At 38.5% G+C, this 27439-nt stretch overlaps 1 protein-coding gene across 5 annotated transcripts in view; it reads left to right on the top strand.

Annotated features, from left to right (window-relative positions):
• The window catches only part of fam13b (family with sequence similarity 13 member B), a 50016-nt gene that overhangs the window by 18979 nt on the left and 3598 nt on the right, over positions 1-27439 (top strand). For 3 of the 5 annotated variants that reach the window (XM_065266596.2, XM_065266594.1, XM_065266595.1), the window contains 17 exons: positions 256-371; positions 12384-12425; positions 14007-14126; positions 14221-14341; positions 16112-16215; positions 18757-18811; positions 18901-19003; positions 19577-19642; positions 20691-20901; positions 21268-21400; positions 23832-23913; positions 24280-24429; positions 24796-25016; positions 25099-25182; positions 25259-25354; positions 25487-25752; positions 26327-26428. In XM_065266596.2, coding sequence (XP_065122668.1) covers positions 256-371; positions 12384-12425; positions 14007-14126; positions 14221-14341; positions 16112-16215; positions 18757-18811; positions 18901-19003; positions 19577-19642; positions 20691-20901; positions 21268-21400; positions 23832-23913; positions 24280-24429; positions 24796-25016; positions 25099-25182; positions 25259-25354; positions 25487-25752; positions 26327-26428 — 2072 coding nt within the window. The remainder of the gene's footprint in view (positions 1-255; positions 372-12383; positions 12426-14006; positions 14127-14220; positions 14342-16111; positions 16216-18756; positions 18812-18900; positions 19004-19576; positions 19643-20690; positions 20902-21267; positions 21401-23831; positions 23914-24279; positions 24430-24795; positions 25017-25098; positions 25183-25258; positions 25355-25486; positions 25753-26326; positions 26429-27439) is intronic. The other 2 variants (XM_065266597.1, XM_065266599.1) reach the window with 2 other exon arrangements.

Genomic DNA, 27439 nt, shown 5'->3' with positions numbered 1-27439 from the left:
ACACCAGTGTCCGTGCAATGTCATGAGTCAACAGTGTTTGTGATTTTAATACGCAGGGGTGTAAATTAGGCTTAATCCACACTCTCCGCGGATAATCTGCATAGGTGTGGAGCGTTGCATAATGCATGTATCACGCAGGGCCGTGTGCAAGATGTTGACATGCAATACAATGCTGCTGATGAATTTCGCAGTTCGATTTCACATGGCTAAGGTGGTACTTGATCAATTACAGTGTCTTTTTCTCTCTCCCCGCAGATCAGCGAGCTCCTGGAGGAAGAGAAGTTGGAGGCCTGCGAGGAACTCCCGCGAGATAGCGAAGACGGCCCTTCATCATTGTCGCCAAAACACGAACACGTCGCCCCCTCTTCCAGGTAAAAGCAACCCCAGTTTTAAAACATCTCTGATATGTGCTTCTCAAACACCTGTTTGTAATATAAAATGAACATAAATAAGTTTTATATGCCTTTTCCAACAAGTAGCACAATAAAAACTGCTTCTTTATGACCCATTGAGTTTATATCATGGCTGGTCCAGTTTTCCCTCTATTTCTTTTAACGCTTCTCTTATCCCCCTGTACCTACTGAGCTGAAAGGATGATAACATGTTTGAAGACGAATAGGGGTCTAGACAACAGCTGATCTATTAGCCATCTGAGCCGTGATCTCTCTTGGCTTTTGTTGCTGTACACCTGCCCTCTGAAGTTGATCAGTACTTAGTTCAGAGGCCGGCTTCAAACACCAGAGTCCTAAATGTCAGACAGCTTTACCTTTATGCCACATTATAAAGCTGGCACTTCAAAGCCCCATATTAATTGAATGTGACTAACATTTTTATAAAAGTGCAGTGTGTAATCTTTGCGTCACTATGCCATTGGTCGAGCTAGTTTTGTTATGTCTGGATCAAGTTGGGGCAGCCAAACAAACAGATCAGAATTTTGTTAAGTGGTGTCATACTTGTAGCAGATTAATATAGACACGTCCTAGATTTTAAACATGTTAAGTAAGGGTGTAAAAAGCATGATTTATAGCGATCATTAACTTGTAAATCCTCCCATGAGGCATTGGGCAGCCTGCCTAGATCTGTCTGGTAAGGTAACACAAATCAAAAGGACGATAAGATTAGTTGCATGTGATGCATTTCTGTATGACGAATGAATTGAATAGATGTTTACATGCATGGAGTGAGAAAGGAAAGTTCATGTGATGTCAGGAATATTAAAATAAATTGCTCAGTGTTTAAATGAGATTAAATTCTTCAACCTCTTATCCCAATAAACAGCCATGAGAGTTTGCTTGTGTCAGAACAACATCAACAATATTACAAATGATATAACAAGATTAAGCACTGCTATAATATGAACAGGGGACAATGCAATGGTCAATATTGCCAATCTGGTGACAGAATTCCCGCCTTCTTGTTAAAATAACTAATCATTGATCGATAAAAACTGATGATCTATACAGACTCGCGTGATGCGCTTGCCAACCTGTGTGCATGCGTGGTAGCTGAAGCGATTTGGAAAAATTGAATTTTTAGCGCAATTTTAAGTTATGGTAATAGTGCTGCCTCACAATTAGTGACTAATCATTTGCAGAAGTTTTTGTTTACATAATGTGTAGTGTGTATAATAATTATGTGTATATATAAATACACACACATAAATGTATAATTTTAAGAAAAAATATTTAAATTATATATAACATGTACACATGCAAATGTTTCTAAATTATATGTGTGGGTGTGTGTTTATACATAATTATTATACACAGTACACCCACATATATTATGTAAACACAAACTTTTATTCTGTAAATGATTAGTCTCGACTAATCGTGAGGCAGCACTATATGGTATACAGTTGGTGTCTTGTTTAATTGTTGGAGAAATCTGTCTTTCCCTATTCAAATAGTTAGGAAGTTAGACTTGCATGACTGAAATAACCGCCCGGATGCATTGCAAATGGTGGCGCGACTTTCCTTAAAGAACATCCACTGGTAAAATCCTTGATATTACTGAAGCGAGTCATGGCTTTGTGGAAAGAATGCATGAAATATTTAGTTATGTTTTGGCTTAGCCGTGGTTGTTACTTCTGTACTAAAACAGTTTGCTTTCATCTGAGTGTGACTTTTATGCTTCACTTTATAAATTGTTGTCGGACCGGTTCTTGCTCGATTTTTGTAATAAAGCTATTGTGTGCATTACAAACAAAACATAACTAAAGTAAACCAGATCAATTTCTGTATAAGGCAAAGCACCCTTTCTATCTCGCAGAGGAAAGATTTTAGGTAAACTTTGCTAATCCTTTTTGCTCTTAAATGTTCAAGCCAGTCACCCAGTTACCCTGCCAATAACCTGATCAGGCGGGAAGTAAATGGAGTAAACCTTCAAATTAATTTGTTCATGTCCAGCTCCTCGCTCTGGACCTAATAAGCTCTTCACCAGTGCCAATTGGTTTGAATGTTCGTACAAAGCGCTATTCAGCATGAATACATTTAGTTTTATATTTAAACCATTAGAAAATTGATTTTGCTTCCAAATCACAAAGATCAGTGTTGTTGATAATGTTGTTATAGTGTCAGCCCAAACACTAAATGTGGATTTTAAATAGTAAAGCAACCTTAAAGGCATTGGTCACAACAGAAGTATGCGGTAGCAGTGCTATTTTTAATGCTTTTATGCTATCTATAATTGCCTGCCATTCACAGCAGTTACAGATTGTCTTTATGACCTTTTATGATATGCTGCAAGGAAATAAAGATGCATTCTAGCTCTTTCTGGATTGAAAATGGTCAATTATTAACTTTAGAGAATGTAATTTACCCGGAACAGAGCTATAACCACCTTGCTATAATTTATGCTGTATCTCAGGTTTCTAATTATATATAATTATCATCATGTTTAGCTTTATTGCAATTTAACCTAATTTTAGCATGTTTATCAAATCCTCAGAAATATATGATCTCATATACTTGGGCAGAACAGGTTAACGTACAATCGTGGATGTTTATAGATATTTCAAATGACCAGCTGGACCTGTTTAGGCAGTAGTCTTGGAGTAATGATCCTCGCCCCCATTGTGCCCCAGTGAAATCTGAAAGGGTGTCGCAAATAAAGCTAAATATAACCCATGCAATATATCCTTCACTCGCTATGGAAAATACTTTTCATGCAGCCCTAAAATAAGCGGCAACAGAATGGTGTTCTTGAAACATGTTGTTTGGCTGCTGGAATGTCAGAACAGTTTTTGACACCAATAAGTTTGATGTAGGTGAAAGTTAGGTTACTAATTCAAACCCCGAAAACAGCATCTATTGAGCACAATTCCTAGTAAGTGCAAGTACTTTTGTAACTAGGTATTGTTTGAATCGTATTGTTTCCTGAGTCCGGGTCTGCTTATTAAATCTGCTTCTTACAGATTCTGATATCAATGTAGTAGAGTTGAAATGGTATGGTTATAGTGATCAAAAACACAATGGTTATCAAGTTTATCATGGTTTTGTGAACAATTTCTAGAAATGAAAAAAAAGTACTAATATAAACCCAAATTTTAAATTTTTAATTGATTTGACATGTAAGTGCATAAACTGATGTTATTTGCATAAACATCAAATAAATAACATTAATCTTGGCACATTTGGGGTCGTTCAGATAAAGTGAGTAAATCAGATTTTCATATAAACACAGAACATATCGGCAAGTCAAATGTGTTAGTATGTTGAAAGTAATCGGGTGTAGTGGAGTGCGGGGCAAAAACGAACGCGGGGTTAGTTGTAAAACTGACTGTTTACATTGTTGCACAAGGTTGAGCGTTTTGTTTTTCTGGTATTTTTAAATTGTAATTAAACAATGGTAAATTAAACGGTAACATTAACCGTTTAACATTTTTATCGCAGTTAACCATTAAAGCGGTAATCGTGGCATCTCTACAATGTAGTTGGAAAAATTAAGATCTCATGAGAATTCGTACACATTTTATGAGTTTGCGAATTCGTAAGAAGTTATTCATACAAAAACATATGATTAATATAATAAATAGTGCGTTTGCGCGACCCCGATATGTAGGCATCTACACAAAATTACAGCTTTAAAAATATCTTTGCTGACTCTGTCAACCTCAAACAGGTTGAAGATTCAAACAAGTCATGTATTGTTTTGAAGTTTTTTAATAGAGAATGTCAAAATATAAAACACTCATTTTATAAAATTTGCTCATTCCGACTTAATTTGTCAGCACAGCTCACAAACGATGCAGCAACAAACAGAAATGTAGAAAAAAAGTCTTCAGAAAGAAAATTCGTATAAAACACAATGGCTGATGGTTTTGTTGAAAATGTAAACAGGCTGGCGTAACATAAATTTGCTTATACCACGGGTCTGTTGAATGCTGTATTCTGATTGGCTGAGAAATGTTCCGTGGGTATGCATTAATTTCTGATAACCGCACACCTTACTTGACAAATGTCTTAAAAATAGGCACCAGAGCAATGTTTGTGCTAACCGTGGTATAAGAGGAATAATTGACTCCGGTGCTTTGAATTTGAAAATAATAATTTTATAATAATCCCGCATTGCACCTTGGGTGTGCATTATTTTCTTATAATTCAATAGCCCGTTGTCAATTATTCCTTACATAAAGCATCTATATTTGTCCACACCAATGTTGATTAGAGTATTACATTTTTTTTAATTTAGGGTTAATTTAGAACAGATAAAAATGTGAGATTAATTAGCGATTAATCGTGAGTTAAATGCGATTAATCTAGATTAAATTTTTTATCTATTGACAGCCCTAATAAATAAACAATAATGAAATCCCACCCCTAACTCCAGCGGCACAGGGGCATAAGAAGATCTTTACCACTTCAAAACTGATGATAAGTACATATTTTTAATAATCAGAAATTTTCTGTTACGCAAACAATTATATCCAGTCACTCTCCCCTGGGTTGAAAATGTAACTCCCATATTACTAAAATTTAGCTGTAGTTTGGACTGTAGTTTGAGTTTGGGAGTGTTCACACTGTCAGCGATCTGAAGTGATAAAGCTTTTTTATTGAAAGCTGTCAGTTTGAGGTGTCATGAGCAAATACCACATAGTTAACGGGAGCACTGACAGTGAAGCTTATGGTTATAGAAGCATTTCCTATCCTCACTTCAATGTCTTTCTTAAATCTGCTTAAATGATTTTTTTTTTATAAAATCGCACCAACAACATCTGTTAACTTGGCACTGGTAGCATGATCTATTAGTTGTGTTAAAAGAGCAGCTTGAGATTAAATGGCTTGCTCGAAGGAATAGTACAGCTAAAATTACATTTATTTGATTGAAGAGTGAATAACAGCCTAAAGTCTATTCATCATAAAGAATTAATGTACTGCTTCAACAGACATAAGCCATTCGAGTCATATAAATGACTTGTACACTTTCTTTATTTTCTGAGCATTACAATTTAGCTCCTATTTAGCACCATTACATGATTAAATGTTGTCTTTAGTGTTGCACAGAAGAAAGCCATTCAAATTTTTGAAAGGTATAATGTTGAGTAATGATAATTATGTAAACTATTCATTTAAATCACTGTGGTTATGGCTAATAAGTCAATTAGTGTGTTCAAAAACTAAACATAGTGGTTTGAAAATCGAGTTATATCAATTTTAAAATCTCTAATTATAATGATGATTATAATATATTTACGATTCCGCCTCGATCACGAATCGTAAATATTAAACATGTTTAATATTTATGATAAGAAGTCCTTATGTGTGGGTGAAAACCCGAGGACAAATGCGCACTCTCTTGAGATTATCAGGTGTAACTAAACAATATCCAATCAAAAACCGAGCTGATGTAATACGAAACCATAACAACTACAGTCATGGCACAGCAGGCACAGTCCAAAGAAAGATGTTCAAATCAGAGATGTTCAAAAGCACATTTTATGTCATTTCTTTTTACCCGTTGTTCGCCATGTTTGTTTACTTTGAAGTCACGTTTGGCCGCGAGAGACATTGCGAGATCTCTGTGAGATTTCCTGTGTTCACAGCCGATACTCTGGTTGAAAACACTATAGGTGCAAAACGGTGAAATCTAGGATTTTTTTATACTCATGCTTGTAGTCTTAACTTATATGTAGTCTGAAATAACTAAAATCTTATAAGATGTAAAAAATCTTAAGGTGTGTACCCAGTCTGGTACAGTATAAAATATCATTCATATGGCGCATGTTTTCGTTCTCGACCGTCTCCACTTTAAGCAGTAAGTTCACAACATCATAGCTAAAGCATATCAAAAACTGCACTGAGCTAATGTTACTGTACAAATTTGTACTATATAATGCATACAATCTAAACTGCCAAACCTCCCTTCACATAGGGGTGATCCATAATCACCATTTCCCATGTTTTTAGGAAACCAAAACATTTGTTATCATTGTTGTTTTTCTCCATGGGAATTGAGATCCCGATTCTCTCAAACGATTCTCATATTTTCAACAAAAATAAACATTTATTGCACTCAAGTAACAAAAATGTGCTACACCGGACTTTTAGTTATAATAAAGTGTCTTCAAAGAGGCTATTTACACTTGGCATTATCATGCGTTTTCGTCGATCGGATCACAAGTGGACGACGTTAATGCCAGGTTTAAACCGTGTTCAAAACGTTTTGAACGCGTCCACTTTCGACCACTTTCAACCACATCCAGAGGTAGTCGAAACCACTTTCGATCGGATGGCTTTGGAGTTGCGGGAACGCAAATGTGGTTAAATGTGTTCGAACAGTCACACGCGACCGCCTTCTCTCCGCCCATTTATCTAATCTGAGGTATTAAACACAAGTTTTAAGTCTTTTTTTTACCTCTGGCATGAACATACCATGAACAGCGCTATTTTTAGCCTTTCATTGATAAAACTACTGCAGGTGTTCTACGTAGTTTCGTTTTGAAAGCGTGAAAGTTGCGCAATCCTATTTCATCAATTGCGCTGAAAATTCAGAGAATGCTCCAACATATAAACGTACAAAACACTGTGCAGCATGTATACTTGCTAAACAAGCAGCGGACTCCGAGATTATATTAGTTTGCGTCCATATAAACTCATAATTACTCCCGCTCGCGTTTGAATGACAGCAGAGAGACTCGCCCACCGTCTCACAGACCACCCCCTCACAGTATTCGGGACAGAAGCGGTCGAAAGTGGACACAAGAGACGGATTTAAATACCAGGTGTAAACGTAATGTGTCTCTCTCGTCCACTTGTGATCCGATCGATAAAAACACATCTTAATACCAAGTGTAAACAGCCCCAAAGTCTCTTCCTTATTTTAGAAGATGCGTAACTTAAAATTTGTTAGCATAAAGAATAGAATGTTGACAATAATAAATAAAAGTAATTGTACAAAAAAAGCACAGGTGCTATTTATTTTAATCAAACTGGTAAACCTTAAAACTTTAAAACACGAAACCTTTAAAGAACTAGATGATGATACAGAGGCCGTTTCTCAATCTGAAGGCTGCAGCCTTCCGGAGGTCGCATTTTTTAAGCTGCATACGCCATCAAGAATAAAGTTGATTATTATTCTTAGTTAATCGTAAATTGTTGTAATATGTTTATGAGTTGCGAATGTAATGCTCAGTTAAGTTAAACCATGCTCGATGACGTATGCAGTCTTCCGATTGGAAAAACGTGCAATAACTCATTTCCAGTCCTCTTTTTAAAGTGTTAGTTCAGGCGTCCAGCTACGTCTCTCGGGTTTCGTTCTCTCGATGCACACCCATCCTACCATCCGATTATATTATGTCCAGTGACATGCACAACATGATATGGAATTTGATATTCCCTGTGACCAAGGATGCAAGGTTCTTATCATGTAAACAATGTCTGTGTCTTTCTACCACCCACGGTGTGGTAGTTTACACATTATCTCATCAACGTTACATTGGGAGTGATAACCGAGTCACTGCATTGGTTCCTTGTCTGACCTTTTATTTGATACTTTCTTGGAACATGTGGAAACATGATATCTCTACAGCAACCAGCTCAGACCAGTCTGTAGCCGGTTCGAATGTGTTAGGTGATAGATCATGTCACTTAAAATCCATCATAAGTGCCAGTGTCAACCATTACTGTAAAAGTCCAGTATGAGAGTAAATACTGATAGTGTGTGGCTAGTGATGAGGTTATATAAAGGTCTAACAGGTGTTTGGCTGCGCAGGCTTGACTTTGCCCCAAGGGAGGGGAACTGTGTGTGAATGGTGAGTCGATTGGCTCAGGGCGCTAGCGACAAGCCTGCGTCAGACGGCCGCGTATTTAAGCCGAGGTCCAACAAATCCACTGCAGCACTTTTTTAGCAGAGTGCCCCGATCCCACACGCAGGCAGACGGCTTATACAGGACTCCGCAGAATGAGCGCCGGCAGTCTGTGTTTGCTTTTTGACCTGCTCATCCAGACTTTAGCACCCCAAAGTGCCCAGTCAGGATAACCACATGCCCAACTAAAACAAGCAAAACGGCTCGACGACACGAACCAAAACAAAATGGCTTGTCAAGTGCTTCTTCACAGGTAATGCTTTAGAGAAAACATAAACAGTAGAGATGTAGTCGTATAGCTGTGAGATGGTGAAAAGATTTCATTCGGGAGGTCGATTGATTTGTTGTTGAATGTCTTGCTCGGCTTTGGAGGTGTTTATTATGGTACGCGTGACATTCAGATGTGTCTGCATACTAAGGGCTCACTAGTTCTCAGATGTCTAGTCAGAGCGTGCTTTGGAAAGCAGTTACTCGTGTAACACTTCTGATGAGGCTAAATTTGATATCTTGAGCATTTTGTAACTGATGAATCACTGCATGATACTGCATTTAACTTGCACATTCAAGTGTGTGTAGTGGGAGGGGTTGCCATTGTGTGTTTTGGCTTTTGCTGCTGATAAAAGTGTTGAGTCAGAGGAAGTCATTTGTCTCCTATCTTAAAGCTTTTGCTGATCTCATAGTGAAACAGCATATTAGTATTACATAAGCACCACCCACCTACAAGTTAAATACACCACTATGGCTGTTTTATATATGGCATATTTTTGTAATATTTTTCTTTAATATCATATTATATACTAGATACATTTATTTTTTCCTGGCTTGTGTAATCGTGTTTCTAATAGCATGCATATACTGAGCAATCATGCGTGATAAAACCATGGATGCTTATTGTGGAGGTAAACAGGGTCTATTATGATCTTTTCAAAAAGAGCTTCGTTATCTAGTGTTAACTTTGTCAATATTATTTGATTGGTCACAAGCTAAAATATTGTTTACATTATGGGTATGAATCATATTTTTTAAGGAATTACCACAAGGTAAATATTAGCTGTATCATTCAGAACGGTTATATCACATGTCTCTAGTTTTCGTTTGCTTCTCGGATGCGTAAAGACATTTTGTAACTCTTCTGTGTTTCATAACAAGTGACGTCAGAAGTTTTGTGAGGTTTGTTTGGAAAAAAATGTCTTTCAGAGGAAATAAGTGAAATGAAAGTACAATAGGTTCTTTATTAGTAATGGTAAATATTAATATAGCCTGTGAGTGGGCAGATATTGAACATCTCTCAAAATGAAAAAAAAAAAAACAGGAACATAAGGAAATATTTTTCTTTTTTAGTCAGTTCCAGCTGTTTCCTACATCTCTCTCTCTCTCTCTCTCTCTCTCTCTCTCTCTCTCTCTCTCTCTCTCTCTCTCTCTCTCTCTCTCTCTCTCTCTCTCTCTATCACTTCCTCTTTTAATAACAATGCTATTGTTAAATGGTCAAGGTCATTTTAAAGGTGGTGTGTGTAAATTTTAGTGGCATCTGCTGAGATTGCGAATTGCAACCACCAGCTCACCACCCCTATATTTCAAAACGCATGGTAGCCGCTACAGGACAAACATGTCATGCTGGTACAAAGTAGGGACGAAACACACTCTGTAGAGCAGTTTGTCCATTTAGGGCTACTGTAGAAACATGACGCCATCTTCCAAGTAAGAAGACCTGCGGTGTATGCAGATATAAACGGCTCATTCGAAGGTAATAAAAACAATACAGTTCTTTATGTAAGGTCTTTATACACTACTGATAATATAGTTATGTAGATTATATTGCATTTCCTTCTAAACGTTACACATTGCTGTCTAAATGCCTCTAAATTAAAGGTGACATAGAACGATTGAACGGGGTATTTATCCTTGATCTGTGATGTGACATGTAGACACTTTTTTGGGGGGTCTGTAATGCCTTAGAAGCTTCCTAAAAACCTCTCTCAGGGGCTGTTTACACTTGGTATTAAGATGTGTTTTCATCGATCGGATCACAAGTGGACGAGAGAGACACATTACGTTTACACCTGGTATTTAAATCCGTCTCTTTTGTCCACTTTCGACCACTTCTGTCCAGAATACTGTGAGGGGACGGTGTTTAATACCTCAGATTAGATAAATGGGCGGAGAGGAGGCGGTCGCGTGTGGCTGTTCGAACACATTCAACCACATTGCGTTCCGCAGCTCCAAAGCGATCTGATCGAAAGTGGTTTCGACTACCTCTGGATGTGGTTGAAAATGGCCGAAAGTGGACGCGTTCAAAACGTTTTGAACACCGTTTACACCTGGCATTAACGTCGTCCACTTGTGATCCAATCGACGAAAACGCATGTTAATGCCAAGTGTAAACAGCCTCTCAGATAGCTCTATTAGGGTGGGGGATTTTAAACAAGTGGTTTTGCACCTATTTGGCCCCCCTACTGGCTTAACTTGCAATCTCATTACTGATTGGTTGACTTTGCTGCCACTCAAAACATGTAGCCAATTATTTTAAAGTGGAGGGGGAGTGAGATGCCTGTGATGTCATAAGCATCAGTTTTTCAGATTGAGCCGTTTTCTGGCTAACATTTTTAAAAGAGGAATTTCTATGAGACTGAGATGTTTAGCATGTTTAGCACTTTTTGTATGTTTGTGAATGCGGGTAGACTACCATTATTTAACAAAGACAAGGTAAAAATGGTTTTTCATTCTTTGTCCCCTTTAAAGGTACCATAAAATGTGAAACAATAAGAGTTCTTTACATATTAATGACATGTGAGCCTCAAACACGATTGTTTCCTCCTCCTTATGTAAACCTTGTGCATGCAGAAGACCTGGAAAATAGGCCAATCTTAATATATCGCAGACTGTGACATAACAGTCGAGATGTACGCCACCAACATATTGTTACAATGCTAAAAACAATTATTATTGTAATTACAGTTAATTATGCATAATTACATGCAACTAGCCCTAAACCAAACCCTAATCCTAACCCCAGTCCTATAGTAAGTACATGTTGTTAATGATTATTACTTAGTACTTAAATGTATAATTACACTGTAACAGTGATACCGTAAAATAAAGTATGAGACAAACTCATAAACATCCATTTCCAATCTCTGAATAATTGATTATTCTTTAAAGTCTGTATCTTTGTATGCATGCGGAAACGTAAAAGCACAGAGTATACTTGGGCCTTAATTAACCTGGTCACGTGACTTCAACATGGGTCTCAAACTTTATGTAGGAAATATAAACACACCTCTGGGATCACTAGAGTCATGTCAGTGTACCATTGTACATATATTTGTCAAAAGTACTATTATTTTTTTATATATATTTTTCTGTAAGTTTTGTACAGTTCAGACTGCTTTAGTCTCATTCCAAGGTCGGTCATCATTCAAAGTCATCTGATATTTGGACCTCATCCAGCTTTAAAGCGCGTCTTTGGCACTCTCAACTGCCTTCATATATCTACTACACGTGTGGTTACATGGTATATTGTAGGTGTCGGGTGTCTGTTTTGCTCTGTGATGGCATGTTGGTCACAAATATTCTTAACAGCCCAGAAAGCTAAAGAGGTCAGAACATTGTACCCCAAACAGCACAGCCGGGGTGACACAGAAGACTTTCATAGCCAATCGGAAACTTACACCCATCCCGTTTCTGCAGGCGTTTATTTGTGTGGCTGTTTCCGTGCTGTGTCAGAATCTTTAGCAGAGCACCTGTTGTGGCCATCAGGTTCTGATTTGTACTAACCCCCGAATTCGACACGGGTGCTAACAACGTTGGTAAGCGGCGGGCGGCTAGTGTTATGTAAGCAAGCATTCCTAGCGTTTCTGAATTTGTTTTTGAGGCTGCCAACTGCCAGTTCTTCTCAGAAGCAGACTTCTTGACCTTTCTAATGTTTACTGTGACCTTTACCGGAAACAAAAAGCAAATCATTTCCTAGATGGATTTATTTTTATTGATTGCTTAATCTAGGGTTATTGTGAGGGTTCAAAGCGATGCTTAAGATCATTTAACATCGTCTAATCTTCCCTTCCTTCTCTTCTCTTTGCAGTTCACACATCGCTTCCATCAGCATCCTTCCAGGATCTACTGAGTAAGTCACCGTTTTCCAGTTGCCATATTTTGCCATTTGTCTGTGAAAACCCAGCTGAAGTCTTTTTTTTGTGATTTTACTGATGTGAAAAAATAACCCGGATATCTTATATCAACTGAGTAAGGCCATGACAATGATTGAAATCAAACTTTAATGCTCCAAATCTCATGAGAATTTAGCATGGATTTAAAAGACAGGGTCATATATATTTTTATCCCTTATTTGCAATTTTTCTAAAGAGTCATATGGTTGTTTATGATAAAGTCTTTTGTTTAATTTCACTTTTGAGTTGAACAAACAAGGCCTGACATTGACCAACAAGTCAATTTTCATTGAAGGCTATTTGAACTTCATTTAGTGACATTAATTTGGATTATATGAAATTCCCCTTTGCTTTAAATCAGATTTGTAACCTCAATAGAGCACAGTATGCAATAAACAGGTATACAGATGGCAAAATTAAGTTAAGCAAATGTAATTAGGTGCCTAAATGCAGATAAGTATAGGATGCTGTCTTGCCAGTGCAGAGACAGTCTTGACGTCGTGAGAACAGTGGCTTTAAAAAAAAAAAAAAGGAGAATTGAAACATGCAACGGCATAGTTTCATTTTCAAAGACATTTTACTGCTTATGAATGGATGTGTCACTAAAAAGCTTTTTGTTTGTGATAAAAATACTGAGTGCCAATAAACAACAGATCCCACCATCTGTTAAAGTGTTGAAAAGAACAGAATGTTAACCATTAAAATAAAATGGCATCAGTGTAACAGAGAAGACAGACGTGATGTTTCGGTTGATGATGCAGCAGACAAAGCATTTTTTAAAGCGTAGCTTTCAGTTTCATACTGGTGAATGGTGTATCAGATAAAACCCTGCTGCGTTAATACATGGTTAGTGGACAGGAAGTCATTTATAAATGGCCTTGGATCAGGAAATGCATTAATATATTAAGAAGTCATGCAAAGCTAGTGCATCTGGCCCTGAAACGCTGCATTGTTACGCACGTGCATCTAAACAGAAACCAGTTCAGCAGTAAGTTGCAGATCACAAACAAAGCCATCATCCAACGATTTATTGTTTGAATTTTAGGCTTGGGTATCGAGTATCGATTGGAACTGGGACTAGCTTTGCGATTTTCCCATTCAAAAGTTTAAATTTCAATATTTAGTTTCAATGTGATAAAAATACTGAGTGCCAATAAACCATCTGTTATAGTGTTGAAAAGAACAGAATGTTAACTATTAAGTGTAACAGAGAAGTTTCCTTGTGGCATGCTTCCACACAATGCACATAAACACTGGACTTGACCAGTGCTGTCAGCTATTTAGGGCACTACTTTTCATGTGTCATGTTGACATAGAGACTTAAAGTTAGCATAATAGTAAGCTCAAAACACGACAACATGATAATCTATAGTTTATTTGTTAAAACGTTGAGCTTAAAGTCACAGCTTCTTGGCTGACCTTGATGCGTTTGCTGCCTGGGCGCACTTGATAAATCTAGATAGGGTACCGTGGGTTCCGTTCGCAGTGGGTAGTTGTTTTGTTTTATACTCACGCCAAACACTGATGTTTGTTTGCAGTATAATCCAGAGGACCATCCGCGCTGCAGTTGAACAGCATCTCCTGGATCTACAAACTTCTATTGACAAGGAGCTCAGCAGCTATGAGAGGCAGGTGTTGGACTCCCAGCCCATCCAGGGGTGAGACGCTGACCCTGATGTTTATTTACGTGTTGCTAAACCTGACAACATTGTTTGGCTTGTGATACAAATCTGTGTCTGTTTGCCTCTACAGAAACAGCCCTACTCCGAAAACACCAGAGGATCAGGAAGATGTGCAGTCTGAATCTGATGCCGAAACTGAACCTCTCCCGGAGAAAACAAGCGAGGATGGCCTGCCCTCAGAGAGCAGTGAGGTAAAAGGAGTTAAACCAATAGTTTACAACAAATTTACCATATCTGTATAGATTCAGAAATTACATAAAAAAAACAAAAAAGCTCAGTAAAGTGAGTTGCTATCTGGAAAACTGGATTGGTAAAGGAGGTTTTCTTCAAACTAGATTTTATTATTAAGCTAAACTGGACTGAAATGTTCATTTACATATCAGATTGATTCATTCTTGAATCGTTCTTGAACTTGCAGACTTAATGGTCTGGTAGTACACTGCAAAAAATGACTTTCTTAGTTAGTATTTTGTGTCTTGTTTTATTTAATTTTTTAATTATTTTTTTTTAATTATTTATTTATTTATTTTTTGTTCTGCACGGATATCACATAGGATACAGTACAAGGAGGGTATTCTAAAAAATATATTTGTATCCAACCCCAAATATCTAAAAATTCTCAAGTCAAGATGCATTTTCTTTATGAGCAAAATAACCTAAGAAAATAAGTCAAAAAAAATCAAATTTAAGTGAATTTGTGGATTAAACAAGCAAAAAAAAATCTGCCAATGAGGTAAGCAAAAAATCTTGAACATTTTTCTTAAACAATAATTTCAAGAAAAATTCAAGACAAATTTGCTTACCCCATTGAAAAGAAAAAGCATCTTAATTTAAGAATTTTTAGATATTTTTACTGAAAACAAGAAAAAATCACAAAGAAAATGTTTTCTTGAAAATAATTTTTTGCAGTGCAGCAGAGCTTTTCCCCCACAGACACTGCAAAAAAATGAATTTTTTTACTTCGTATTTTTGTCTTGTTTTCAAGAAAAATATCTAAAAATTCTTAAAATAAAGTGGATTTTCTTGATGAGCAAAATGACCTAAGAAAATAAGTCTAGTTTAAGACAGAAAATATCAAATTTAAGTGATTTTGTGCTTGAAACAAGCAAAAAAGTCTGCCAATGGGGTAAGCAATTTTTTCTTGAATTAAGTGTTATAACTAATTTCAAGAAATTTTTCTTTTGTCAGATTTTTTGCATGTTTAAGCTGATGTTTACTTCGATTTTGTGTTTATTGTCTAAAAACTAGATTTATTTTCTTGGATTCTTTTGCTCATTAAGAAAATTTAAGAATTCTTAATTTAAGAATTTTTTGATATTTCTACTAAAAACAAGACAAAAATACTAAGTAAGAAAGTCTTTTTTTTGCTGTGGAGGCGTGAGAAACAAGGACTTGCATATTAGATAAACAGTTCTTAGTCAGATGAACTGTGTTCTCAACAGGTACAAGCAATCATTTCCTGTGTTTAAGATACTGTCAGATACAGCACTTTCTAATGAAGTAACAAGATGATGGCATTTCACTGGAGGAGTACAGAGGAACCGTTGCCCGAGCTAAAGATAAAGAGACTCTCTTTAGGCAATGCAATGTGAAAAGGTGTCTCATGTTCGGGTAACCCTGAATAACAGCCTCTGGGGGAGGCCTCCCTAACCTCCACACATGCCCCAGAGATCTTGTGGCCTGGCCACAGGTTACAGACATAGGAATTGGGTCATGTTCCCTTTATAGCGAAACCCTGAGGAATGACAATGCCCCCCTCTTTCAGAAAACAATCTCATCGGCTGCCAACCTTGAGACGCAGTTGTCAGTAAACATGCAAGCTTCTTCTTGTCTGAACACACATTCAAATGACTTCAGGAGCATTTGGCTGTATCTCCAGTTTCCACACTGTTTGTGTATGAACTTGCATATAATGGATATTAAGGAGCTCATTATAATAGTGAATCCTTTCTTGCCCTCAGGGATCTCAAGGTTCTCAGATCAGCAGTCCTGCCACGGAGGAAAGTTCTGGAATGGACCTTGACACAGAGACTCTTGTAGATGCAGATGATCTCAACACAGAAAGGTTAGCTTAAAAATGTTTGCTTGAAAACACAGTCAGTGTGTGAACAGTTGTCGCTACAGAAGCTCAAGTTTACACAGTGTTGTCCTTTAAAATGTGTCAGAAATATGAACCTTTCTTGTTTAGGTCAGACCACCAGTTGAGTAAACGCAAACAAATATAGCTTTAAATACATCAAACGTAAACTTGAATGAATCATAATAAACTAATACTTAAATTAATTCTTACTTAAATATGAAGTAATGCTTAGTTAAGGCATGTACTAATCAGAAACTAATGAAGAGTCATCATTAACTACAACATGACTCAAAACATGAATTCATTGTTACCTAACAACTAAAAAACATTTAATGTTGTAGTTACACTGCAAAAAATGACTTTCTTACTAGTATTTTTGTTTTGTTTTCAGTAGAAATCATTAAAAAAAATCTTAAATCAAGATTTATTTTCTTGATTAGCTAAATGACTTAAGAAAATTAGTCTAGTTTTTATACAAAAAATGTGAACTAATTTCAAAATAATTTCCTCATCCCATGTACATATATTTTAAATGTGATGTACTTTTTAACCCCACCGGCGAATCCACAGAGTTTAAAGGGTTAAACATATTTTTATTTTCTAACGTATGCCGCAAATAAATAAATAAATAAATAAAGTTTTCTGTACAATTTTATAATTTTTATTAATTTACTCCAAAGTATGTGGGTAGACTCAGGCATGCCCATTTCTGTGTAAACCACAAATCATAAGCAGGAAATCTATTAATTTAAAAGTTTCTTATAACTTGTTATGAGAGAATATACAAAATCCTTTATATATGCCGTATGACAATAGAAATGCCTTATTTTCTGCTAATAAATTTCAAATCATGCTTTTGTAAAAACAAAATACTTTCATAAACTGAGCCTAGAAATGAAGGTACAAAAGCTGTCACTGGGGTGGTACTCTTTCAAAAAGTACACTGCAAAAAATTATTTTCAAGAAAACTTCTTAAATAAAGATGCCTTTTCTTGATGAACAAAACGACCCAAGAAAATAAGTCTAGTTTTTAGACCAAAAATATCACATTTAAGTGATTTTGTGCAAAAAACAAGCAAAAAAATCTGCCAATGGGGTAAGCAAATTTTTCTTAAATTTTTCTTCAATTTGATGTTTAAAATAATTTTTCAAGATTTTTTTGCTTACCCCATTGACAGATTTTTTTGCTTGTTTTATTCACAAAATCACTTAAATTTGATATTTTTGGTCTAGAAACTAGACTTATTTTCTTGGGTCGTTTTGCTCATCAAGAAAAAGCATCCTTAATTTAAGAATTTTTTGACATTTTTACTGAAAACAAGACAAAAATACTAAAAATTTATTATCTTGAAAATCATTTTTTGCAGTGTATATCTTTATACCTAAAAAATCTGTATAATTGCGCATTTCCATTGCATAGTACCCCACAGTTTGGTTTAGTTTGGGTCGGGTCAGCTTACTTTTGGGAGCTTTTTTATTAGGTGCAGTACGTGGTACCCAATACTTTTTTCGTACCACCTCGGTTGGGGTTCCAAGCGACCCGAGCCGATACCAAACTTGACTCGAAAACACTGTAGATCACTGATTGGTCTGAGAGAATTGTAACTACCAGCGTCATCGCTATAATGTAAAAGATTAGCATTAGCTGTTGTCATCTGTGCTCTGCTATAAGTTCCCAAACTCCCTTTTAGCGATGAAAAACATCCACAGACAGCATAACTGTTTTTTCCAGACTTGCAGTTTGTGGCGAACATTCGCGACGAGCACGTCAGCATTATAAATGCTTAAATGCAACTTCAATGAGGCTCAGCGGAGCGCCGTTGGTTAACGCCATGGGTGTTTGTACAGAAACTGTCATGTGAGACAGTGGTAGCGATAAACGCGAGGTGCAAACATCTATTTGTGGTGGTCACTTTTAATTTTGTGGCGGACTGAGAAATAAATGAATGTATGGGAATGAACGACGCTCTTACTTGTATGATGTCACAGCAGAAGGCAGCGCAAATAAATATAACGACACGCCTATAATCCCTCCCACTACGAAGTGTTACTAAACTCGTTGGAAAAGCTAACCAAGCCAAAGTGAGGTGAGCTGACCCGACACGACCCAAACTAAACCATGGGGACTATGCAATGGAAAACCGCCAAAAGGTACATATTGGTACCAAATGTATACATAAATGTACCTAAATGGTACATATTAGGACTTTTTAAAGGGTCCCCATCCCAGTGACAGTTTTTGTACCCCATTGTATCTGAAAGTGTACATTATATAGTTATGCTCTGTAAGTCTGTATAATATGAAACCGTACACTTTAGATGCACATAAATCTTGCCACATTGTGTGCTCCGTGTACAGAAATAGCCTGTTATACACCCCTATTGATAAATCACATGACTGTTACTGTACATTTTCCGTGAAAGACATGACAAGAGTTTGCATGGAGTATCTCGGTTTATTCACTGGTCACACTCACAACTGTCATCACCACACGTCACAGTCATTTCTGTTTCATCTTCACACAGACTGGAGAACTACCCAGACAATGAGCAGATGGATCAGGCTGAAGACGCCACCTGTGTGAGTATATTTGAGTAATACACAACTCTTGTCTGTTTTTCTATATTGAGAGGTTAAGTCTCTAACCAAACCCCATCAATGACTCACAGGAGCCCGGCGGGTGTGACCTGAACGCTAATACAGAGCCCACCGAGCTAACCGGTGACCCTCAGTCTCTGAGCCAGAGCATGTTTATGGACACTGAGCAGGAAGGTAAACTCAATTTATTAATCACCTCAATGTTTATTATTTGCAAATGATGAAAAACATTTGCATAAAAAATATTTCTGTGCAAAAACTGAATGCTTAAAGGGATGTTTTGGAATACATTCAGCCGATGTCCGGGTCTGGCGGTAGCACTTTTAGCATAGCTTAGCATAATCCATTGAATCTGATTGGACCATTAGCATCGCACTTAAAAAAACAACCAAAGTTAAGTTTTGATATGTTTCCTATTTAAAACTTGACTCTTCTGTAGTTACATTGTGTACTAAGACCGACAGAAAATTAAAAGTTGTGATTTTCTTGACAGACATGGCTAGGAACTATACTCTCATTCTGGTGTAATAATCCAAGCCAAATTTCAAAAACATTATTTTATGTTTTAGTACCTCTATGTTTTTGCTTCAAATGTATTGTTGTCCACAGGTTAGTGTGAGAAAATGTCCTCATGTAGTAAAACAAAGCTTTGTGTGTGTGAATGTGAATATGTCTGTGTGTGAGAGGCTGACAGTTCACCGCACTCTTCTGTGCTATCTCTCTCTTTTTCGTCCCATGCCCGATCAGCATCATGCCCCGCCACATTTCCCCTCATTGACTTCACATGTATGCACCTGCAGAGAGAAGGGAGCGGTAAGTGTCTTCTCCACAGCCCCTCCGCTCATCTGTTACCTGCTGCTCCTGTCAGGCTGTTTTCACACATGATTTAATTGCTTGGTCTGAACCCAAATTCGATTCCAACTCCCTCCCTTTACACCACAGGTCTCCTTTTACACATTGATTGGCTCTGTGCCGCAGTACGTTTGCAACACGTGCACACCGTTGCGACTTGCTACTTGTTTTAAGACAACGATCCAATAAAAGCCTTGCTTCACTCACCTTTTTCACTCTTTCTACATGTTTATTACTAGAATGTAACACGGCAGAATGAAACTTGCGACTGCCAAAAGCTAAATCTGCCAAGATAAGCAGCAATAAGAAAGGCCATAAACTATACTATTCTATATGCAGTAATGCAGTTTATTACTTACTAATGCAGTAATAAACACTGCGATTATGCTAGTATACACTATTATAATAGTGATTTATTTACCCTGTGTGAAAACCTGAACGTATCCCAGTTAGTTGTAGCTAGCTCCAGTTTTTTACCAGCTGTCAGCAAATGCATCAATTTACTTTATTTTCCACCGTGTCAGAAATCCAGATATTTCTCAGCTACATTTTCATCCAGTACATTCCCTGTCTTTCCCAATTCCAGGGCCATGTGACTTCTATTGTGAGCATGTTTTCCTTCATCAGGCATGACGAATAACCATCGCTACCATTGCTCATTCGGAAGCAATGAAGCATCTTATAAATGTATTTTTTTACTTTTTTTTGTGTGAATGTGTGTGTTTGCTTATGTGCGTGACACTGTATTGTATAACCATTTCTCCATATGTAACACAGCAAGCGTCATCCCTGTCCACACAGTAATGTTTTCTGCAGCTTACTCACCAGGTCCTCAGTGTAGTGTTTTGGGCACCCCGACACTCATTTTTGACCCTCCTCTCAGACCAGGTGTTTCTATCCTGGTGTTGTATTTAGGGTTGCAATTAATCTCTTTTAAAGGTTAAAGGTGTGATTAATAATGTCTAAATCAGTTCATTACAACATGTGCATCTCTCTGTGTTTTTGGAAGACCCCATGCCAGTGTTCATGTCATGGCAAGAGGAGACCGAGTTAGGAGAAGCCCAGCTGTCTCCGCTGGCGGCTCGCATGATTCCCCTTCCTCTTGAAGAGGATGCCCAACCCTTACTGGACCGACGCTTCCTCGACTTTGGCCACAGTCAGAGGTTCCTACAACAGGACCATGATGGCACATCCTCCACCAAAGCGCTGTCCTGTGGGAGGCGAGTACAGAAATCACTCACCCTTAAATTTAGATAAACTAGTTAATAGACCAGTATTGATTGTTTGTTATTTGAAACCACACCACAAACTGCAGACTTTGTATGTAGATTAGACTTGAACAACTTTGTGCCTATACTCAAAGTATCCTCCAGTCTTGGGTGAGATTAATGTTTCTTTATAACAATTCGGGGCAAATATTATGTAGCCTAGTTTTTTATGTAATGTAAAGACACCAACTGTAATTGGGACGAAGGAATTTTAATGTTATAGCTGGACTGTATATGTCCATTCATAAAATACAACGGTTTCAATTTTTTATTTATATTCATTGTTATTCTTACACTTTGGGTTGTGTCATCTCACAGGCCTCGCCGTGCCTCCCTCACTCTCAAAGACAGTATGAAGGGAGACACCCATCAGCTCACCAAGAAACTCCAGAGCTTAAAGAAGAAAATCAAGCAGTTTGAGGAGCAGTTTGAGAAGGAAAGAAACTACAAGGTTCGAAAGATTAGTCGACTCACTTTATTAAAACTGCATAATAATTATATGTACTATATCCAGCTAAAACGTGTTAGCTTTCAGCTTAAAACGTGTTAGCATCCAGGTAAATCATGTTAATGCGTGTTGGCGTCATGCTAATTCGTGTTGGCGTCATGTTAATTCGTGTTGGCGTCATGCTAATTCGTGTTGGCGTCATGCTTAACCGTGTTGGCGTCATGCTTAACCGTGTTGGCGTCATGCTTAACCGTGTTGGCGTCATGCTTAACCGTGTTGGCGTCATGCTTAACCGCGTTGGCGGCATGCTTAACCGCGTTGTCGGCATGCTTACCGCGTTGTCGGCATGCTTAACCGCGTTGGCGTCATGCTTAACCGCGTTGGCGGTAGGGCTGCACGATTCAAGCTAAAATGTGAATCACGATTTTTTCCATGGGAATTGAGATCCCGATTCTCTCACCCGATTCTCTTTTTTTTACAAAAACATTTATTATGCACTTAACTAAAAAAAACGTGCTACAGAACTTTCAGTATAATAACGTGTCTTAAAAGTCTCTTTCTTATTTTAGACCCCTTAAAATTTAGAGTAATTTAAAATTTGTTAACGTTAGCTGCTAAATTGCACCTGTGCTTTTTGTACTATCAAACTGGCCAACCTTAAAACTTTAAAAACACTAACGTTAAACCTTTAAAAGACTAAACGATCAACATTTTGAGGCATCAGAGAGAAACGCAGACATGTAACAATGTTCCCCTCATGCTAAAAACCCTTTCTAATGGAGAACTTGTGGCGGTGACACAGAGGCCGTTTCTCAATCTGAAGGCTGCAGCCTCTATGGAGGTCGCATTTCTAAACTGCGCATCATAATTTCAGAATATTAACAATTAACGTTATAAAGATGACTAATATTTTTAGTTAATAATAAATTGTTGAAGTATGTTTATGACTTGCGAATGTAATGCTCCGTTAACTCAAATGAACCAGGCTTGATGACGTATACAGCCTGCATATGCGACCTCCGGAGGTTCCAGCCTTCCGATTTAGGTAGGTCCTGAGGTAAATAATTTCCTTGCCTTCTTTCGGAACCATTGTTGTTGCATCTTCAGTTTCTCCGTCGCCACCAGGATTTTCCACAATGACGCTCGTCAATCCTCTCTTTTTGGTGAAAATTGCCGCTCCAAATCGACTGTGTTTAGGTCTGCCGCCTTGTTATACGTCACGCGAGTGACAGCGGAACGCCGCAAATGAGATGAGAGAGAGGAAAGAAACGATCGGGTCTGATTGGTGAATGAATAGGGTTTGGTTTTACCCTGTATGAGTGTGTGTTAGCAAGTTTGACTGATATTCTTGGATTGTAATCTAAATACGTGAACACGTAAACGCAGAATCTGAATACAAGGAAATACTGTATATGCAAGTGAATCGCCGTCATTTAAAATGAAGATCGCATACATGTATGAATCGAGATCGTGATTCTTTTTCGATTAATCATGCAGCCCTAGTTGGCGGCATGCCAAACCGCGTTGGCGGCATGCTAAATCGCGTTGGCGGCATGCTAAATCGTGTTGGCTTCATTTTAAACTATGTTGGCTTCATGTTAAACCGTCTTGGGGTCATGCTATATTGCATTGGCATCATGTTAAATCGCGTTGGCGTCATGCCAAATTGTGTTGGCGTCATGCCAGATCGCTTTGGCATCATGCAAAATCACGTTGGCATCATGTTAAATCACTTTTACGTCATGTTATATCATGTTAACAGCATGTTAAATCATGTTAGTATCCAGCTAAATCGTGTTGTAATCCAACTAAATCATGTTAAATCATGTTAACATCCAGCTAAAACATGTTAAACTGTGTTGGCATCATGTTAAAATGTGTTGTCATCATGCTAAATTGTGTTGGCGTCATGCTAAATTGTGTTGGAGTCATGCATTGTGTTGGCGACATGCAAAACCGCGTTGGCGGCATGCTAAACCGCCTTGGCATCCAGCTTAACCATGTTAACATCATGTTAAATCGTGTTAACATCATGTTAATTCATGTTAGCATAAAGATAAAAATAACAATGTATACCTTGTAATACACTGTAAGTCGCTTTGGAAAATAGCATCTGCCAAATTGTGTTAATGTAAAAAATGTGTAAACTATAAATCATGCTTAACACGTTAGCATCATTGTAATATTTGTAATATTTTCTGAGTTTTGCCATGGCACCAAAATCACCAAAGCCTTGTCTACAGATAAGAATATAGTATACACTAGAAAGTAACTAACCGCACACCGGCACTTCAATGTAGCACCTCTGAACAAGCATAACTCATGTGTACTTCATAAAGTGTAAAAATCTGAATGTAAAACAAATGCATGAATAGAAGTCTATCACTGTTATATTAAGACAAAAAACTAAATGCTCACCATTTGTCAATTGCAGCCGTCTCACGCTGAAAGGGCAGCTGATCCAAAGGTGCTCAAGTGGATGACCGACCTCACCAAAATCCGCAGGCAGCTCAAAGGTAAGAAGCACCACACTGAGTCCAGGCAATGAGCGGCCGTGTGAGCAGTTAGAGTATTTGGGTCTGGGTTTTTTTAAGCCAGTGTCATTGGGCAGCCTGGTTCTGGCTTGCTCCCCTATCCCCACTGGGGTAAAGGGGAGGAGTGCACCCATCACTGCATGCTTGTAGAGGCTCCGGGGCTCTCTTTCATGGGACCACCCTCATACTCTACTGAAGACCCCTCCACTCACTGTATTGGTCCATTGTGATTGGCCCCCACACTTCCCATCATCCATTTCCATTTGATGCCCCCAATCAGAGGTGCACTGTCGTATAAAGTCTCTCTCTTTCTTTAACTAAATCCACTCGGACGGCCCGCGCCGACAGGACGACAGCACCCCTTGCCCAAAGGTTCCCTGAGGCACCAGGCTGTGCTTCAGTCACTCAGACGCCACTCGTCCTCTTCCTCCGTCCCGAACACACCCCATTTTACACTGTCACGCCCCCTCAATGCCTCTAGACAGGCACCCCTCTTCTGTAAGTACACATGAGCTGCAGTAAGTAGACTTGAGTTTGACCCTCTCTGTTCTCTCTTAACTATCTTAACTGTCTCTTTGACCGAGGTCTCGCAGACGCATTCCCCCTACGGGACGCTCTCAACCACGTGTCTCAGCTTCCTTAGACATCTGAAGTGTGTGTTATTTTTTTAAAGAATGTAATTTTGAAAGGTGATGGGGTTCAGGGCTCAAAGCCCAAAGATGTTACGCTCTCCTCAGATGTGATTGTCAGTACACTACTGATGGATTGTTTATGAGTTTAACCACTTGTGTTTCTTTCACTTTGTGTGGCCACAAGTCGTTGCAAACCTTTTAAATTCAACTTTTAATTTTCTCTCTCACCCAGATGCCAAACACAAGATCGAGAGCGAGCTATCTACACAGACGCGTCCACGCAGTAACACTCTTCCCAAGAGTTTCGGCTCCACGCTTGAGCAGCCGGCTCACGAGGGCCCCGCGGAGAGCGAGGCACGGGGTCACCGGCCAACCCGAGAGGAGACGCTAGAGATCATTCAACAACGCATCAAAGCCAAGAGAGAAGAGGACGGCTGGCCGGAGGACATCAGGGTGAGTTACATAGATGTGCGTAATGCTTTTATTCAAAGGAGTCCCTTGAAAAGGCCCTAAAATATAACATACATCCATACAGAAAATGACCAAGGAGGAGCTTTTTTGTGAGAAAACGGTCTTGCAGAAGAACCTGCTGTATTATGAGGGATTCCACGGGCGCCCTGTAAGTGTCTCAAACACACAAACCCACGACACAGCGCACTACGTACACGCTGGCTAACAAAACTGCTTTCCTGCAGGTCACCCGAGAGGAACGATTGATTGTGAAGCACTTGTATGACAGATATCGGCTTGTCAAACAGATGCTCACCCGTGTCAGCATCACACCCATCATAGTAAGACCCCGTGATCCTAATTTGAACCATTATGTCAATTCTTTTAGAGTCGTGTACATTGGCTAGAAATTTGTGTATATTTGACTCACGGCCAGAGAAACCAAAATAACAATCTTCTCCTCTTTCTCGCAGGCATCTCCCTCCAGCAAACGGCGCAATCAGATGTTACAGCCCATCATCGAGGGCGAGACCGCCCACTTCTGCGGTGAGATCGAAGAAGAAGAGGAGGACGAGAGCAGGGGGCAGCAGGAAAATGAAGAGATGCAGGACGAGGGGTCCGAGATCATCATGGACCCCGTGGCCCAGACCAGCTCCAAGCAGCCGTCACAGGAGACCGTCCTGAGCTCTGGGAAGCTCAATTTTGATCTGCGCCTGTCAAGTTCAAACGCCTCCTCTATGTAAGTCTTCGGACAAACTGTGTACAGTATTGCCTCTTTTCATATTCCTATCTGTCTAAGTCACCAAATTACAAAGTAATTGGGTGTTTTGTGACTTATGTAATGTTGACTTACAAGATGATTGTAAAAAGTCCAAGTCCAAAAAGTACAAAATGTAAATGAGCAAAAAACTGAGAACTTGATTGTCATGTGCACGTGCATCTATGCACACACCGTCCCGTAGCATTGGACTTTTGCTCTGGTCATATGAGATCTATTTATAGTCCCTGGCACAGGTCTGGAGAGTCTGTGGCCTGGATCAAGCCTTAATCCATTATGAAGAAAAACAACTGCTTGAGCAGCCAGGTGTAGTCGAGTGTGCCGTATCAGGTGCCACAGACCTCCTTGTCACCTTGCTATCAACTCGAGTTAACCAGCTGTACTCGTCAAATGCTGTATAAAGGTTATTTCCTGCTCAGGGCAGCATATGTGGGTTTCCTGACTACTGTTTCCTGTTGCTATGGTGTTAAGAGCGTTAAGCAATACAGCTCCATTTATGGACATCCAGTAGCGTAATGGCACCTGTATCCCATAGGCCCGAACTCCTGGAACAACTGTGGAAGGCCAGAGCAGAGAAGAAGAAACTGAGGAAGACCATCAGAGAATTCGAAGATGAATTTTATCAGCAGAACGGCAGGTGGGTTACACAATTCATCGTTTCATGTGTGACAGAAGGTCAGCACAGCTGGTTGCAAGACTAATTTGGACTACAGGAAATCATGATTTTTTTTTTATATATAAAGCCCTATTCGGACAGTAATTGTATCTCATGGGGATGTAAGATATTTTAATCTTATACAGGGGGTAGTCACAGATTTTTTTGCTGACTGAATCCAGAATGTCTGTGTTTTTCCTCTGACCACCTACGTAAAAATTCTCCTCCGAATTACCTACAGTTTTTTGACCAAAACCAAGGTCGTGTGGTAATGTAATTGCTGTCCGAATCCATAACTCTTGAGTTTATAAAAGGGGATTAATGCAAAATTAATTCTGCACTTCCTTTTATACCACTAAAAAGCACGGTATGGTAATGTGAATCGCGTTTATTCTGCATCAGAGATGCGTCTTTCTTTGCGAGCATTTTAAACTTTGACATCTTCTTAACTGATATAATGGGCACAATCTTTCATAGCTGTTAATAAAGAGAAGAAAATCACGAAAACTTTTAAAATGTCTGTTAGCAGCAGCAACAAGTGCTAAATACAATTTTAAAATGTATTCAATTAACTCTTTCCCCGCCAGCATTTAAAAAAAAAGTTGCCAGCCAGCGCCAGCATTTTTTATGATTTTCACAAAAGTTTAATGCCTTCCAGAAAATGTTCTTCTTTAAATATATAAACAAACAATATACTGTATCAGATGAAAGAACAGAACCTCTGCTTTCAAAAAAAAAAAAAAACGTTTCATCCTACCTTCATTAGTTCTCTTGTAATCACCTCTCAATCATGGGTAGGTTTCTTCAAAAACACCCAATTTTGAGCAAAAAGCTGAGATAATTCAATTTTTGCGAATGACTTTTCATAGAGATCAGATGCATAGCCATATTTAAAACATACACGGAGTTCTTTCTCTTTCACGTGAGGCGCTACTTCCGGGTTGTATAAGTTGCGGAAGTGCGTTTTCCGCAACTTATATCTCGTCAATGGCG

Source organism: Paramisgurnus dabryanus, chromosome 16 (assembly GCF_030506205.2).
Source record: "Paramisgurnus dabryanus chromosome 16, PD_genome_1.1, whole genome shotgun sequence".
Taxonomy (NCBI): domain Eukaryota; kingdom Metazoa; phylum Chordata; class Actinopteri; order Cypriniformes; family Cobitidae; genus Paramisgurnus; species Paramisgurnus dabryanus.
The sequence above is the reverse complement of the archived record's forward strand: the minus strand, read 5'-3'. Positions and strand labels throughout refer to the sequence as shown.